The sequence below is a fragment of the Haliotis asinina genome, chromosome 8 (genome assembly GCF_037392515.1).
Source record: "Haliotis asinina isolate JCU_RB_2024 chromosome 8, JCU_Hal_asi_v2, whole genome shotgun sequence".
Taxonomy (NCBI): domain Eukaryota; kingdom Metazoa; phylum Mollusca; class Gastropoda; order Lepetellida; family Haliotidae; genus Haliotis; species Haliotis asinina.
Window position 1 is genome coordinate 53,017,623 of NC_090287.1, and position 18,195 is coordinate 53,035,817.

The 18,195-nt window shown below is 38.2% G+C and overlaps 2 protein-coding genes across 3 annotated transcripts in view; one reads left to right on the plus strand and one right to left on the minus strand.

Annotated features, from left to right (window-relative positions):
• Positions 1 to 18,195, minus strand: part of LOC137293419 (ubiquitin carboxyl-terminal hydrolase 34-like) — a 299,421-nt gene that overhangs the window by 210,045 nt on the left and 71,181 nt on the right. The window contains exons 76-79 of one of the 2 annotated variants that reach the window (XM_067823947.1): positions 17,795 to 17,874; positions 16,990 to 17,265; positions 16,142 to 16,388; positions 11,223 to 15,716 (exon numbers count right to left, since the gene is read on the minus strand). In XM_067823947.1, coding sequence (XP_067680048.1) covers positions 15,196 to 15,716; positions 16,142 to 16,388; positions 16,990 to 17,265; positions 17,795 to 17,874 — 1,124 coding nt within the window. In that variant the 3' untranslated portion in view covers positions 11,223 to 15,195. Of the gene's footprint in view, positions 1 to 11,217; positions 15,717 to 16,141; positions 16,389 to 16,989; positions 17,266 to 17,794; positions 17,875 to 18,195 lie in introns of those variants that run through there. The other variant, XM_067823946.1, reaches the window with a different exon arrangement.
• LOC137293425 (activator of 90 kDa heat shock protein ATPase homolog 1-like) lies at positions 1,158 to 10,000 on the plus strand. Its single transcript, XM_067823956.1, has 9 exons — positions 1,158 to 1,380; positions 1,636 to 1,715; positions 2,093 to 2,203; positions 3,043 to 3,128; positions 4,049 to 4,169; positions 4,545 to 4,618; positions 6,082 to 6,234; positions 6,349 to 6,450; positions 7,159 to 10,000. The coding sequence occupies exons 1-9, from the start codon at positions 1,301 to 1,303 to the stop codon at positions 7,381 to 7,383; spliced, it is 1,032 nt and encodes a 343-aa protein (XP_067680057.1). The 5' UTR covers positions 1,158 to 1,300; the 3' UTR covers positions 7,384 to 10,000.

Below are 18,195 nucleotides of genomic sequence, written 5' to 3' on the forward strand. Positions count from 1 at the left end.
TTTTATGTGATAAGTTCTTACAGAACATGATAGATTTACTTTCATTATTGTATTCAATATTGTACACAGATTATTTTAAATAAGATAACACGAATCACTACATTCCCGATACAAGAGAAGCGTGTTTGCTGCATTGCTTGGAGAAAATAAATGTACATAGATGCATGTGCAATATTAGCGTTTGTCTGTTTTTTATAAACACATTCTTCATTTGTGCATGGAAATGTTACGGTAGGGCCAACGTTAGGGCCAAAAGTAAACTGTATAGAGTTTGCTCTGTCATTCCTTCTTTTCAGTTGTGGAAAATACGAGATACACGTACAAAGATGTGGTCTGTTCAGTGATTTGTGATGCTAAAATTTGTTTCGTGTGATTGTGCAGAGTAAGTTCGGGGATACAAATGCAGTGTGTGCAGTTTAGTTTTACGGCACACTTTTCAAAATTCCAGTTATCTGGCGGTAGTCTGTAAATAGTCCAGTCTGGATCGGACAATCCAGTGACCAACAGCATAAGCAACTGGGATACGATGAGATGTCAAGACAGCCAGCCTGACCACCCGATCATTTTAGTCGCCTCTTGCGACAAGCAAGGGTTACTGCAGCTCAGTTCCTACCCGGATCTTCACGGGTAGACAGGAAAAACTATAATATTCCTTTCAGCGAGTAAAGATAATTTGCTGTGAGAGTTCACAACTCTCGCGACTGCCCCAACTTCAATGAATCTCGGAGAGGTTATCCTTTCAGTGAGTAAGCAACTGCTTAAAATAATACAAAGAATCACCGTGTCCCTGTTAGCTGTTTGCGGACGTATGGATCATCCAGACGATCTGTTTGTGTTCTAAAAGTGACAACACGTCGCAACCAAACACATTCTAAATTCATATATTGCCGCTGTCAAACAGAAACTTCGGCCAAGAATTCCAGCAACTTCTTGTGCTAATACAGAAAAGTCGAAGCGCTAGTAAAATCACATTTACAATTTTGTGTTCATGATCATTTATAGAATTATCTGTCACAGTAAACAAAATGAACATAAGCAGTAATGCATGTGTATTTTCTGAGCGGCCACTGGTTGCTGTCGTTCAACATTTGTTCAAAATCTTGTTAGCAAACGTTAGCACAGTCACGTTTACCTCCCCTTGTAATCTAGGTGGCGTTATTTATCAACATCCGGCGTAGTTTCGAGAAACGCATGTTAGCGGCGGGTGGTTCACCGGTCAGTTCATAACGAACCTATCAAACCGACTGAACTGTTCCTAAACCGTAAACCGACCACAACCCAAACGTATAATCAGCTGAGAATGGCGAAATGGGGCGAAGGGGATCCTCGTTGGATCGTTGAAGAGAGGCCCGATGCGACGAATGTCAACAACTGGCACTGGTGAGATCAATTGCCAGTTTGCCTTCTGTGTCATGTATGAAGATGGGAAAATACTTTACAGTTACTGATTACTTATGTACTTATGTATTTATGTTTCAACAACCACAGTGTTCCCTGGTTTTGGGATAGTGTAGTGAAAAAGAAACAAAATATAATAACAAATATCTAATTTCACTAAATCTGAACAAAAGTTTCGACGACAGTAAGTCTTTGTGTGACCAATTTAATTGTCTGTGCTTGTTTAATTTTTCTTAGGGTTGAGAAGAATGCAACAAGCTGGTCTCAAGATAAATTGAAGGAGTTGTTGAATGGCCTTGAAGTTGAAAATGAAAAGGGTAGGTATAATAGTCTGCCATGTGTACACGTTGTTATAAATTAATCCCAATTAAGACTTTGATAATTATATGCTAATGTTCTAAAACCAAAACAATTCTCAGTTTGTAATGCAAACAAAGGAGTAATGTAAGGTGAAATTATGAAGGTGTTTGTGTTCCATCTAGATGTACAGTTCATCGATTTTATAGAGAATGTTTCCTGTATAACGTCTTTACATATAAGAGGGCACATACATACAATGGTGATAACATTCACTTGAACTTGTCCCAGCCATATATGATCATATATAATCTATTGATGCATCTCCATGCTGTTACATTTGGGCTTCGTTTGTGAGTATTACTCGCTAAATTACAGTATATGTGTGGATATATAGGACGCTGTGTGGTGAATGAGCTCACCAAGGTGGAGGGTGAGGCAACTGCCAACAACAGGAAGGGTAAACTCATCTTCTTTTATGAGTTTGAAGTCACTGGAAAATGGTCAGGTCAGTACATCAGGAGTACATGGAAGCATTTTTATATGATGTTAGTATTGTTTGAAATCAAGTAGATGGGGTCCTTGATGTTTGCTCTTTTATTGTAGTGTTATGTTTGGAAACTGCATAAACATTAAAGAAAAGCTTTTGATATTAGTAACCTTGTGCTGGCCCCTAGATGATTGTGCTTAATTTTAAACACTTATCATATTCTGAAAATTTGCTTCCCCATCTCAAATTTTTTGGTTAGACTGAACTGACAAAATTCATCAATCAATACAAATGAAACAACTATCAAATTTCAAATGCTGCGTCTGTAGTCAGCTGACTGATGAAGATCAGGTTGTCATGGTTTAAAGGTTTATGAACATATATTGAGTACTTAGAGGGATATACAGCCGTTAAAACCATGCCTGTAATTAATAACATTATTTAAATACATTATTTAAATACAATGATTAAATTTGGGCCATTGAGTTAAAGATCAGCCTTGAAAGAATTTGTGTTCAGTAACCCATGCTTGTCGCAAGAGGTGACAATAAGGATCAGGTGGTCAGACTCATTGACTTGGTTGACATTTGTCATTTTATCGCAACTGTGTGGATCTGAGGTCATGATGTCAATCACTTGATTGACCGGTCAAGACTCAAATTATCTACAGACTTCAGTTGTGTAACTGGAAATATTTTGAGCGCCAGGTTGTACAACAAACACATAAATCATCTAATAATCAATTAGCTGACTAGCTGCTCCAGCCCACTGTACCAGATGACACTATGTCGATGATCATGATGTAAGAGGAATGGATGGCATTACTTTTCAGGAATCCTTGTATGGGTTTTTTTCAGGTAGTTTGAAAGACTCCAAGAAGAACTATAAAGGCACCTTTTCCATACCAAACTTGAGTGAGGAAAATGAGGCTCATGAAATTGATGTAAGCAAAATGCTTTATTCATAATAAGATAATATTTCAGTATTTTGCACAGTTTCTGATCATGCTTATGGTAGCTTCTAGAGCCAAATATTCTGCTCAGAAGAAGTTCAAGGACTTTCATTTACTCTCAAGGTTAGTTTAGTCATGGAAAAAACTCTTTAACATATTTTAAACCATGTGTTTGACTATTGAATCAGGTGTCTTTCCAATGGCCATGGGTAACTGCTCCTTTATATACTGGTAGCAACTTAAGTTAAATGAAAAATCAACTCAGTAAGACAAGAATGATTACAGCTGATAATAATGATCAGAAGTTCGAAAGTGTATTTCAGTTAAGAATTCACAATGTTATTGTATCCATCCTGTCAGCCAGTAAGGGTTTTTACAAGACAACTGGCCAGTTAGTTAGCTAGAATCTTTAATGAATGACAGTATAGGTGCTTTCAGATGTGTATGTTACATAGGAAGTGTGTATTGCATGATTAGTGAGACATTACCATGGTTTGTTTCTAACAGGAAATGTTCCTTTTGTTGTTGTACTATATTTGATGTAATAAGGACTCGGAATGTTTAGAAAATTAACAAAGATGCACTTAAAAACACATGAAACATGTTAAAAGTTGTTGCCAAAGATTGCTTCATGGTGAAAAACTTCACTGAAATGTCAGTTAATTTTAAACATTTTGAAGACAAATTGAAAAACCCTTTCTACACTGATGCTTTCTGTAGAAAAGTTGTTATACACACAAAATAATGTGTAAATTTGGGGACACTTGTGTAATGAATACTTACAGATCAGTTTAGGAGCTGTAAGTTATCTAGATGAACTTAATGTAGAAGGGTGTTTAATACTGCTAGTACAGTAAGCCTGTGGTGGCCAGGTTTTAAATATGCTAATTACCTGTTATTCCTTGTGACAGGTGAATGTTACCTGTGACAGCACAAGTGATGATGCCACAGAGGTGAAAGAAATCATGAGGAAAGTTGGCACCACGGTTATTCAGGGAAAGATATCAGAATATATAAATAAACTGCGAGAAGGTAATTAATCATGTATTACACTACTTCAACACATGTGTCCTTAAATAATAATGTAGCTCTAATCCTATTTATTCCAAGGTCTTCACTCAAGTAATTTGTATCAGTTTGCTGCCATGTTGTTGGGCTTGAATTTGATTACTTATATGGTATGTAAATAAATCATGGAATTATCCCTCCCTATCAGCAATAATTTGTATTGGTGGTAAAATAATGTTCTTAAGCTTCCAGTTATAAATCACTGTTTGAGAAGATTGATAATGCTGTTCTTCGTATGTTAGTGGACATAATATGGGAAATGTTCACTCACCCATGCATCAGTGATGTGATTTTTATTTGTTGGACAAGTCACCACTACCTTGATTGTTCTATTTGTAGAATATGGACAAGGCATAATTTTACCAACAAAAGACTGTGCCAAAGCCCCAGCTCCAAAGGTAGCTTGCAAAGAGGTAAGTAGAGATTGTTCTTGATGAAATAATTATCAGTAATAATCAACTTGGGTGATATTGTTCATTGTGCAATTAGACCTGTAAAGGTCAGGCTAAATTACTGATCTTCAGTAACCCATGCTTGTCATAAGAGGCAACTAAATGGATCGGATGTTCATGCTCACTGACTTGGTTGACTGATGTCATCATTTCCCAGTGGCACAGATCAATGCTTATGCTGTTGATCACTGGATTTTCAGGCCCAGGCAGACGTGGTTATCTACAGACTGTCATATGGCTGGAGTTTCGCTGCGTGTGACTAAAACTTATCGCAATCACTCATTGTGCAAATATGCCACATGTACTAATTAGAATATGGTTGAGTGTTGTTAGACAAATGAAGGTTTGTTAGCAGGTGCCAAAGCTGGTACTCAGGTATACCCAGTCCCACTAAACAGAATTGTGATACACAGCTTGTAACTTATGGTGTGGGAATTTGAAGGGTAATAGCATTGGACTTCTTGTGAAACTGGGTCCTGGGAGATTTTTGGTTGTCTCCACCAGGCTATGTTAGGTGCATGCATGGTTCAGGTAAAACGTTCATTGGGAATTTTGACTTCAGTATATCCAACTCAGATGTCTCACAGTATGAATTAGACATTGATGTATTATAATACTAAAGATGTATGTCTTGCCAACAGTTACAGGCTACCATTTGCCACTTTTATGTCTGTTTATGGGACATTGTATGGGGAAGGTTATTTGAGCTGGTGGTGCACCAAGTGGCATCACTCCAGTTTCTTACCACACCACTCATATCACAATCTCTCATTATTTATCCACTGAAAAGTAATATCATACCAGTATAGCATGGAAAATGGATCTGGTTATCATAGACCTGTGACCATCTCATGGGCTCAAACTTACATGAAGGTGGTAAAATGGGGCCTGTGCCTTGAATATCTGTCATAACATGACCATCATTATTACATGTCTGTGTTTTCATTATTGTAAACCAAAAGTCACTGTGTTCTGTAGTCTGATTGGTTGAAAAACATGATTAAATGGTATTTGATTCCCGGAAATTGCAAGACTGTTGACTGTGTATTGACATGTAGAAACATCACAAACAATTGTTTTGTTGTGTCATAAACAGTCGTGACGTCATTCAAATCATATTGTGACGTAAAGTTAGAATGACGTCACAAATAAGCAACTCCAGATACTGCCATGGGAATCAGCTGAAACGGCAATCCAATGACACTTCACTGCTGTACTCGTACTCAATGTAAATGAGTGCAGACAGTAAAACCCTTTGGTTTACGTTTTTGTTTACAATGTCAATAAACATTTGAAGCACAGGAACATTTCATTTCCGTCTGACTCTGTCAGTTCCAAATGTACTCTTGAGCTTCAAATACTCAATAACACCCAGAAAGTGGCCAACACATGATGTTTATCTCCTAAGTAACTTCTTATTGCAGAACAAAGCAAAGGAGGAAATGAATAAAGTGGTGAAGAACTGCAGCCAGCAGATGGAGGCACTTGGTGTGCGAATCCATACCAAGAAGCTGACGGCAAGGGAAGAGTTCAAATGTCGGGCTGCTGACCTATACCGCGCTCTCACTGACAAAGGGGTAGGTATTTTCTAACGTACATACCATGCCCTCACTGAACATGTAGAAGTACAGTTTAATCTGGCCTGGACTTACTCTGTTTAAGATACAATTACCCCTTTTCTTCAATTCTAGATGGTTGAAGCATTTACTGGCGGACCTGCTACAATAGAAGCTGCAAAAGGAGAGAGGTTCTCATTGATGGGTGGCCATGTCACAGGGCAATTTGTGGAGCTGGTAAGTGACAGAAAACTCTGTTCATGTATGTATCTTCCAAAAGTGCCTTCCACAGATTTTGTTTGAGCAAGAGAAAGCATTTCTTTGTCCCTATTGCTTTGCTGACCATTGTGTTACAATTGTTACGGTCAAATTACATGATACATGATACTGTTCTTGGTAGCTGAAATTTTTTAATTCATTTCACTTTTTCTTTCATTTCAGACTCCTCAGTAATTGTTTAAACCTCTTTGGCAATAATTTCTTATTGTCTTCTGTTGCTTTATCTGGTATCAAGAAACATTCAGATGACATTTTCTGTATATGTTTTGAAGAAAAGAAATGTGAAGTATCACGTCATGCCAAACTACCCACTGTAAATTTAGGTAGTTATTGGTAGAGAAAGGTAAATCTTACCTGAGAGGCAATGAAAATGTATATGAGGTAATCTCACAACAGCTTTATCCTGTCCATTAGGACATTGTCACAGCACTGAAAGATGTTCTGATGCTAAGAGTGATTCATCCATATGTGTCTTTAACATTTGTGGATTGTGGGGTAGCCAAGTGGTTTAAAGCATTTGCTTTTCACACCTAAGATTCAAGTTCAATTCCCTACATGAGTACAATGAGTGAAGCCCGTTTCTGGTGTCTCCCACTGTGATATTGCTCGGATATTGCTAGAAGCGGCTTAAAAAAACCTCACTTTTTCACTTTAATATTTCTGTAGGTGCCTGAGAAGAAGATTGTCCAGAAATGGAGGATAAAATCCTGGCCAGCTGACCATTACTCTGATGTGACTATAGAACTGGAAGAGCAGGATGCATCAACTGTGCTTAGGTTAACCCAGCAGGGTGTCCCTGACTCTGAGTACGACAGTACGTTACAGGGCTGGACAACCCATTACTGGCAACGCATGAATCAGGTGTTTGGATTCTCAGCTCAGCTATTTTGATGCAGGAGAACATAGAAAACGTTTTTAACAATGAATTTCAAGGAGATGGGATAACATAGCACACATCTGAATGTGACTGTGTGCCGTCAGCATTCCCTCTAGGGGTCAAGGTCAACAGATCAAACCAGGGCCTCATTAAGGAAATTCACACATAAGTGTGTGATTGATACAAAGGAAAGAAGGATGGTTGAAGTATTGTATGGATGAAGATATTCCTGTTGGATGTTCTGCATGAGATTCATCTCAAAATGTGTTGGGGAACACCTGCATTTATTACAGCATGGCAAACTGTGAAACTATTAAGGATATTTTTTGTTTCAACCTTGTGTCACTCCAAAACAGCTGAGAAACCACATGCTAACCACATGCATTGTCTGTATTTGAATGAGCGCATATTGTATAAATTATTAAATACTGCATCCAGAGTTTCTGCTTGTGAGAATGACACATGCTAGTATTGTGATATGAACTGTTTAGCTATATGTATATTGAGTATTCATTCAAACAAGTGGTAGAAGACCAAATATCCAGAAACTTGATGTTGGATGTCAGTAGGGCATCGGGAAGAACACATTTACAAATTGGTACTTAGTGTATACTTTATGTACCCTTTTGTTGATCGTGGGTACATTTTTTAAGACAGTGTTGGAAATAAAAAGGGAATTTTTGTTCCTTGTAAATCACTGTTTTAGGATGAACCCAAACTTTAGAAGGGAACATCATGAAATGAGAAGTCTGAACCATATACATGTTATTAACTGTTCTAGACTGACTTTGCCATGACTTGTTAACAACAGCTTTGTGTTAAGGCAACCCAAAATAACTGATTTCAAGAGTCTATTAGGTAGCATGAATTTTCAGAGACCTACAGTGTTAAGTTAGCGCTATAAATTGTCGTTGCATACCTGAGGAGAACTTGGCAAGACAATAGAGTGATATATCTCGAGGTTTATAAATGGTCACTACATATGTCAGGAGGCAATATCTTTTTTTTTTTTTTTCCCTTGCATCCATTCTACTTGAGTGTACAGGATGCACATAATTTCCTGTCAGTGTTAACGTCCTGTAGGTGTTTTGTGAGCTGATTCAGCTATGTCATCTAGGTCAGCTCCGATGACCAAACTACATGTGCAGTGGAAGCTGTCTTATTCGGACCCTAAGTAACTTGGTTTTCTATATAATTTGGAGCGAATTGTTGGTCCCGGCAGAAGTTAACTAAGTTATCATTACATATAGGCTAACTAATTCGGACTTCATGTACCTTGAATTTCGGACTGAAATCTCAGCCCTTCAAGGTAATTTACTATGAAAACATCGCTAATTAACTCAGACTAGCTGGACTGTCTGAGGTGGAAGTGCTTTGTAGTTAGCCAATTACCAACTTCAAAGTTATTATCAGGTGTGATGATAACCAATCAGCAAAAAGAATTAACAAAGCAGTTCAGCAAGCTGACACGACTCACTCACTGTCATTTTGATGGGATGCGATTTTGTTATTAAAAGACAATACTCCAGTAATTTCTCATCAGTGACAAAATGGCTTAACCAATGATACGTTGTATTTGTTGATTTCTGTGGAGAAAATTGAATCACGTTACACCATGGTAGTTGTGTCTTTCATCACAAAAGTACCATGCATGTGTATCTCCTGGTCAAGGGAGCTAACTCTTGACTCTCACCAATCCAATTCAGACTCCTTGTAATTCAAGCAGAAAAATCGGTCTGAGTCGAGTCCGAATTAGACAGCTTCCACTGTATGTTCCTTCTGGTTCAGATATATTGTGCGTGCATGTTGTGTATGGAGACACAGTGTCGTGTTGTCCTCTGTGAATATGAATGAATGAATTGATTCAAAGAAGAGTATAAGTAACGTTCCTGGCTATGTGGAAACATAAAATTTAAAATTTGCAGACAACTTTTAACATGACAAGGGGATTGAAAATATCAGATATGATCAAAGGTTTGATGCCATCTTCCTTTCGCTCCCTTTCAAAATAGGAACATTTTGCATGGTCAGATACAATTATATGGCCAGAATTAGTGACAGGGCTGATTTCTAAAACATTAAATCAAAGTCTGTGACATGATGTATATTTTCACTATGTTAGTTCACAGACTTGATGTTCAAATATTAGTAAAGTACTTCACAAAAACCCTGAAATCACTATTATACATGTTGAAAAGAACAAAATCAAGTTTTTTCTAAGTTTTAAATAATGGGGAATCTGTGAGCCCAAAATGGCATTTTTTGGCTGCTTCTGCAGGATTGTATGTGTAGTTGTAATGTCTAAGTCTTCAAAACTATGTGAATAGCAGCAAATATCAGCGAAGAGTATAGGGTTATGACAAATCCAATCAGCAAGGCTGCATAGTGAACAGGTATGACAAGCTTGGGCTCATGTCAGTCATAAGAGGACAGCTTGCTATGGTTGATTAGGTATTGTTGTGTGCATGTATTTATTGTTTTGGCCTCTATTAGTTCTTTGAGTAACTGGCTAAGTATGATATAATGAAGGAGTCCACAAAAGGGTTAATATATCCTGTATTTCTTCAACATTCATGGGACTCCGCTGAAAACAATTCATCACTTTGTGCATGAATAAATTGTAAGTATCAAGTGTGTTTATAGTTTTGTTTCTGAGCAAATTTCATTGAACATAACAGTATTTTTGTTACATCATGGCATTTCACCTTAATGGGATGGTTTTAGACATTTGTGGTTGGCATGGGCTAATCCGTGATCTGTATCTATTATAACAATTCTGACACCAAAGAGATAAAGCTAAATGGTTCTTCTTAATGATAGAGGACAAAATGGTATCAGAAAAAGAGGCACTGTAATGTCCACAGGCCGGGACCATGAGATATGTTTTAATTTACCTGAATCTCTTTTCATTACCCGACTCTCCACTGTTTTTTTTCCTATTACAAATCAGGTAAGTGTGATCATTCTTTTTCCCTCAACACAGTTAGAAGTGCCATTTAACTTGTGTGCTACAACTTTACTGTTCAACCAGATGTAATACTTTGTAGTTAAACAGAGTTGCCAATCTAAAGTGTTGCAAATCATAGTTTCAACGTTCAAAATTAGCATGACCAAAAAATTAGTAGTCAGCTAAATAACCAAAATCATGATGGATTCTGAGAAAAATTAATGTTACGGTCACGTGGTTCAATTAGTTTCGCTGGAAATAAATGTGTCAAATTGTGAAAGTATTGAAATCAGCTTCGCTAAAAACACTTTTGTTACTATCAGTCATTCCAGTTCATATATGTCATTAAATTTGACGAATGGGAGGTACATGAAGTCCGAAAATGTATTTCATCATTCAAATTATATGTTTTGTCTATATATCCAAATTGTAATGCATTTTATTTACATTTTGTAGGATTTCTAGTGAATCGTATTGGCGTAGTTTGAAGTTAAAATTGTAGCGACTATGATAAAATTATAGAGGTTGGCATCTCTGGTTTAATGCTGTACTCGCCAATATTCCAGTTATATACATGCATGATATAGGGGTCATCTGTCAAGAATTTTGCCTAAACAGTCCAGTGATCAACATCACAAACTTTGATCTAAGCAACTTGGATACAATCACTTATGTCAATCCTGAGCACCTGATCTGTTAGACACCCTTTTACAATGAGCACATGTGGCTGAAGACCGTATTTTAACCTGATTCATCCTGGGTAAATGTAATGCAGAGAATACGACCAGTCTTATGTGAGCGAAGTATAAGAGTATAAGGAGACTGGTAATATTTTCTATGCTACGCAACCCCAAATGAGCTACAGTTTGCTTATGGGTGGATATACAAGACAATGACACTATAAACCTGGAATACTTCTTTATTATATCCAAGATGTACAATACAAAATATAGACTGCAGCGACAATGGCAAGCTTTGAGAACGTACATCCATGTATCACATTGACTGAACATCACACGCTCTCATCACATTCAGCAGTCTGCCCATAAATTACAATGCAACGTGACAACTATATACAGATGAAGTCGGAATACATGCCATTGGATTTTAGGCTGTATTATGGCTAATGACTTACAATCATACACACGAGAGTCTTGGCACATCAGAAATGTCAACACTACATCTATATATATATCTTGAGAAATTCTTGGGTCATGATGAGACATGCACAGAAATATAAGCTGGCAGTGAGGATAAGTCTTTTATGCATATCATATTCCCAGTTTCCACAGCACTAATACAGAATAGCAATTTAATGTACATATTTCAGGCATGATGGCATGTACAGATAAAACCAAGTATACACTGAAATCAGATTTTAAAAGCTGAAATGCTAGACGGTTGCAGAAAATATGTGGTCTGTGTATCAGTGCAAATAGGGATGCGCAGGATAGAGAATATGACCAGTATTCTTATGCTCGTATGCGAGCGAAATATAAGAAGATTGGTCATATTCTCTATGCTGCACTACCCTATTTACATCAGTTTGCCTGTGATCGGACAATATGTGGCTTTTCATATGAATGTTTAGTCAAGGGTTAAATGCTATTTAAATCAGATCGTTTTCTCTCGTTACAATACCTCTCTGCATAAAGACAGATACTGGACAGGAGTCATGAACTTTGGTGAAGGAGCAGTGTTTTGCCCATATTTTACAAAGTGTCCTTCAGAGTTGATCATTTTCTGATCTGTTCAGTTCAGCATTAACTACTAGCTATCCTTACAACAGCATTCCATACAGAACTCTTACACACAGTCTTGGATTGAAACATAGCACCCTGAATCTGAGTTTTTATAATCAATATATCTAGAATATATGACATAATGAAAAGGCCATCAATGTCTGTGGCCAAGAAATACAACTGAAGCCTTGCCTCATGAAGCCAAATACATGTACTAGAATCACAACAATTGTCCCGAGCACAAATAGCATTTTGTGTCTGCTTGTGGTGCATCTGTACCGAGGTTAGTCAATGTACAAAAGTTGGAGGATCACAAACGCAAGATGAAAGCCTATTTGGTGTTGATCCATTTGAGCAACACGATCCTGTTCAGCATACCTTATCCTCTCTTGTCCAAACTAACAAATCTTACTTCACCATTCACTTTGAAATATGGAAGTCAACAGTCTTACTCCTCAAATTATCAGATCTGAAACATTTAACAAAACGCTAAATTAGTAAAAGGCATTACTGATACACTGCATATAACTGGCTTTACCTGATAGCAAAGAAACCCATTTTCCAAGATAATTTAATATTTTGTTTATCTTCTTGTAAAATTCTGTTTCATAAAACATTTCCTCGACTTCCTATGTTTTCACTCAGTAAACAGGAAGATTCAATGGTGCAACGGAGAAGAGCTGGTACTGACAGCGAAAACAAGAGCAGGGAAACTAAGTCACATGATGCTAATAACAGCAGATGTATCAATCAAGAGTATTTTCCAGAGGAGCAAACTAACCCCAGTTTCAAGGTAACAATAACCTATATTTCATGATTTGGTTTACTGGTTGGGTTTAACACAGCTGAACAGTATCTCAGCAACATCACAGGTCTTTAAGGTTAAGTTTATGCAGATAGCCCAACTGATGCAGGTTAATGTCAACACTTATGAAAAACACAGTGAAATTTACAAGCATTAGCTTGGCGTCAACCTGCAGATCATTATAGCATGAAGGGATGGAACTCTGCACAATTTTGCAGCTCTACTAGGTTGCTTGTCACAATTAGATTACATAAATACTCTTGTGCATTAACTTCCATAAAAGTGAGTTAACATGAGTTACTTTTTGTACTAACCACAAAATAAAGTTTATTTCAAACATAAACTGCCCTGACCTTTATGTTTTTACCCCAGTAAGTAACTGATGAATAACCTGTAATACATGTACATATTATTATCTTCCTTCCACTATTTGTCTTGGAAACAGTGTGCTGAAAATAGAACCTCTACGCTCACTGCATGTTACCTACAATTACAGGGCATTATGGGTAGTACTTGAAACACAACATCCCTGAGAATACATACTCTCACTGCAGGGCTGCTTGATACGAGCAATATAGTTGTGATGAAGCGGTCAGGCGTTGTCAGCTACTAACCGCACTACAAACCAAACATTAAACTTGGCAATGGTCATAGATTCATTAAATGCGTGGTATGTTTAAAAGACAAATAAATAACTTGTCAACAGAAATTATACAATGAGCTTTCTTCCGGTCTGAAGAATCAGTAGAACCTTCCATGACTACTCGAAGCTAGCACAACTTTGTCTATACTGAAAAGGTGACTCTCGGCATATCATTCCGCATCTCTCTCTAGCACCATTCAAACTTTGATAGTTGCAAGCAATCTCATTTTCTCTTTTTGATTCACTCACCCTCAAGTGACTTCAGCTTGCGTTCACACACACCGATCACAGTCTCGCTGCTTAATACAGCTAACACAGGAAGTACACCATGCCACTGATGAAGTCCTATACATCATCTGCAGCAGCAACAGCAAACTACAGCAGGTGAATGAGCCTGACTTACAGTCTGTAGCAAAGTTCATTACACTTTTCACCTGTAGAACGAAGTCCTACCATTTCCTGGTTCACTAGTTTTTCATCAGAAGTAATTTCAAAATAATGTTATTTTAGATTTTCCTATGAATGTCATCCTGTTTTGGTAGGATTAATTATACTGAATCATTCATGAATTGAATCGTGACATCAAGTCATATACATGGCTGAATCTTCACACTGAATGTTCAAACTGAATCTTAAATCAGTTGAACCATCACTCTTAATTCTACATCAGCTGAATCTCACATGAGCTCAGTCAACACACTGAATCTTACATCAGCTGAATCTCACATGAGCTCAGTCAACACACTGAATCTTACATCAGCTGAATCTCACATGAGCTCAGTCAACACACTGAATCTTACATCAGCTGAATCTCACATGAGCTCAGTCAACACACTGAATCTTACATCAACTGAATCTCACATGAGCTCAGTCAACACACTGAATCTTACATCAGCTGAATCTCACATGAGCTCAGTCAACACACTGAATCTTACATCAGCTGAATCTCACATGAGCTCAGTCAACACACTGTATCTTACATCAGCTGAATCATTATACAAAATCATCAACTGAATCTTCATACTAAGGCTCACGTCAGGCTGACAAGCAGCACTGAATCTTGCATGAAGTGCATTATCACATACATAATCATGTAAAGAATCTTATACTACTATATGCATCTTCAGCATTTTAATTCCTGTCAGCTGAAACTGATCCCTGCTTTTAAGCCATAGTTATGATAACAAAGCTTACTTATATTCTAAGTGGCATATGTGACTTCTTGAATTTTCACATCCGCCATATTTCTGAACCAATTTGCACTGCTCCTCTTCCCACTCATCGTGATGCAATATCTCAACAAATAATCTGCAGCATCAAGCATGTTCCTGTTTCAGTGCATGGCTCTAGCTACTAGTCTGAAGCTAACAGTTAAATTGTTCTGTCTGGCAAACTTAGCTTTGTCTGAAAGACAACGATGGTTGATAGTTCACATGACAAGCGGGTTACTGAATCAATTCTCACTGCTGTAAGTTTAACGGATCATAGTACATGATCATGAATTGGCCATCTATGAATAACCTTTGAACATTTAAACATAATGTAAATATTGTCACGATTAGTCTTCACTGTATCACCATCATCTCTCTGCCCTAAAAACAGTGTAGACATTTAACTCTTTCAACAACCAGTACAAATCACAGTCTGTCATGTTATTTGATAGGGAATTTCACCTTTCTCAATAACCGTTCATTTTTTATCAATAAGAGCCAAGAGGGTTTCGATATGTTTGGCCACTAAATCCACCCTATTGGGCTTCTCCCGAGGAGTGGTAGACGTAGCCCCGCCAGTCCGAGACCCAGTCTGTTGGGAGGCCGAGGCTGTCCCAGAGAGACTAGAGGCAGCTGACCCCCCTGGGCGGGCAGACTGTAAGGTAACATTGCCCCCTGAGCTCGTCCCCGGGGTGGCTCTGGATGTTGTGGCTCCGCCAGACCTAGGTTGGGAACCAGACTGAGGGGGTTCGTGGCTAGTGGATGGAGTAGGTTCACTTTTCTGTGGGGTCTTCTTTGGAGATTCAGCTTCTGTGGTATCAGCTTTGTCTTCTTTGTCCTCTTTAGTTTGGTCTTTGGCATCAGATATGTCTGCTTTAGATTCACTTTTATCAGTGTCTTTTGCTTCTGCTTTGGTAGCACTGTCTTCATTCTTCTTCTTCTCTTCAACGTTCACATCACCCTCACTGCTCACCCTCCTCCGCTTAGATGGAGTTTCACCTGCAAATATCACCATCCCTCAAGTTAACATATCTCAATAGCCAATATCATACATATTTTCCTACCCCTACAAAAACCAATTTTCACTAGCCTGTACAGCATATAGTCATCCACCAACACACGTCAACATCTACAACTTATACAAGCCTAAATATCCCATCCCTTGCAATAATTAGTATTACACGCCTATACCATGAATAGTCTACATGGGTCAGGCTTCCTGACTTTGAGTCAACAGTTTCCAATTGGACAGATTGATAATCATGATGTTGGTCCCCAGACTGACTGAGATATTGCTGAATGTGGCGTATTCACTCACAAACAGGAATGAGAGTTCCAACTTCTTCACAATTTCCACTCCAGCAACTCCGATGTCTGAAACTCTTCATGAAGTGAGATACAAACCTATGAATTTATGACCTCACCTGAGTCTTCATCTTCCTCATTCTGTTTGACATCTTCTTCCTCATCACCAGCATCACTCTCTGCAGCCTCCTTTTCAAGAGCCTCTTGCTGCCTGCGGGCCTCTGCAGCTGCAGTGGCCTCCATCTCAGCACGTTGCTGCTGATGTTCCCTGCAGACCCGCAGGATGTAATGCAGACTTTCCAGCAGGATGGGACTTGTTGTCTTTGGCATCTGCACTGTGAAGATCAGTAGCATCGCACGAAGGTCCTGAAATATTTGTTTGTCTTGCTGAAACATCTCATGACCAAATTATCTGAGAACAGTGATTGCAAACATCAAAGACAAAGTAAGATGCAAGTGACTCAACAACTGCAATGACAATTTACATGACTACACTTCATAACACTCAAATTATAATACAAATTAACTAAAGGATATTTCTTGCATTCCTAGTTTTGCCCTGAAGCAAATAATAACATTATATTATACGCCTTGGCTTCCTTTCACAAAGCAACCTTCACAAAGGTTAACCTTAACTCACATTCTTTAACATTGGACGGAGGCTACCTTAGAGACTTACAACCACCTTAATGCTTTGTGAGAGGAGGTCCTGGATACCAGTTAGTTCAGCTTTAGTACGTGGCTGGACTTCCTTATGTTTTTCTGTTTTGAACAACACATTACCAAACATTTCCTACTGAGTCATGTGTCCAATGACATAAAGTAGGTCAAACAACCAGAAATCGGTACATCCATCACCTTTAACTACTTCATCATGTGATAATAGTCTAAAGCAATGTCTCTATTAACAAAGTCAAGTTTTCATCTGCTCTTTGTCCAACCTCAAGTGAACAATCAGAATACTCACCCCACTAACTCTCTCACAGATGGTCAGAAGTTCCTTCTCCGACTTCATGTTTTCCAGCGCTGCCTTTTCTGCTGTGATGGAGGCAACTAGGCTGTCTAGCAGTGAGCGGCCCTGGTCATTGAGGACCTGCTGATGAACCTTGGGGAAGAAACTGCAGAAGAACTGGTAAATGATGTGGTTGTTGAGGGAGAGACGCTCATCCAGCAGCACTGCGTCAACGTAGTCAATGAAAGAACTGGTGTTGCACAAGATCTTGATGTAGTTACGATCAACCTGCTGTCACACAGAACCAAGAGAGCATCATTAGCTTTTTGCAGAGCACAAGCTGTAGGGAGTAAATCAGTCTTTTACAGATATTACATGCATCTGAGTATAATGATACTTGTATACATCGATACTTGACTTTAACGGTATACACAGTGGAACCTGTCAAATCCAGACTCTGGTGTAATCCAGCAAGTCAATAATCCAGATATCACTATGAATCCCAGCAAAATTGTTTTTAATTTTGTTCTTACATGTTAACAGACTTTTCCCATTGAAAGTATGAATAATAATACATTGAGCATAAATAAAAACATACACACACACACAAAAATGATTCAAGTTGTTGGTTGTCAAAAGCGAGTTAACTCGTCATGGCAGTGATGAATAGAAGTTGTGTTATCCAGAGTGCTTTACAATTGGGACAAATAACATGGTCTCAGGCCAGTCCATAATACACAGATTCCACTGTACTTATACCAGACCAAAATGCAAGTTTGAGTTGCAATAGTAGAGTCTAACTGTTGAATATTTGTCCTACCTCTGAGTGGTATATTTCCACCCACAATTTGGCAAAGTATGGAGAATGGAGAGGAACTGCCTCAAAGGCTAACATTGCACCTGAAACAAAAAACAGAGTTGTAGGCCAGACACAGAGAGGAAACAACATGGCAAATCAATATAACTCATGAACAGGAGTGAGCATTGTTTTACTACACTTTTAGCAATATCACAGTGGGGCTCACGAGAAATGGTCCAGCAAACACAGAAACAGACAACACCTTTGCCCAACTCATTGTTCTGCTAAGCTATAAGACATGATGTACATAATTTAGTTAAATTTATCATAGATAAAAGACCTTACACTTGTATCTGTCTCTGAGATACTTGTGTAAATGCAAAATGCTTTTGAAGAACTTTGACTTTGAATATGTTTTATTA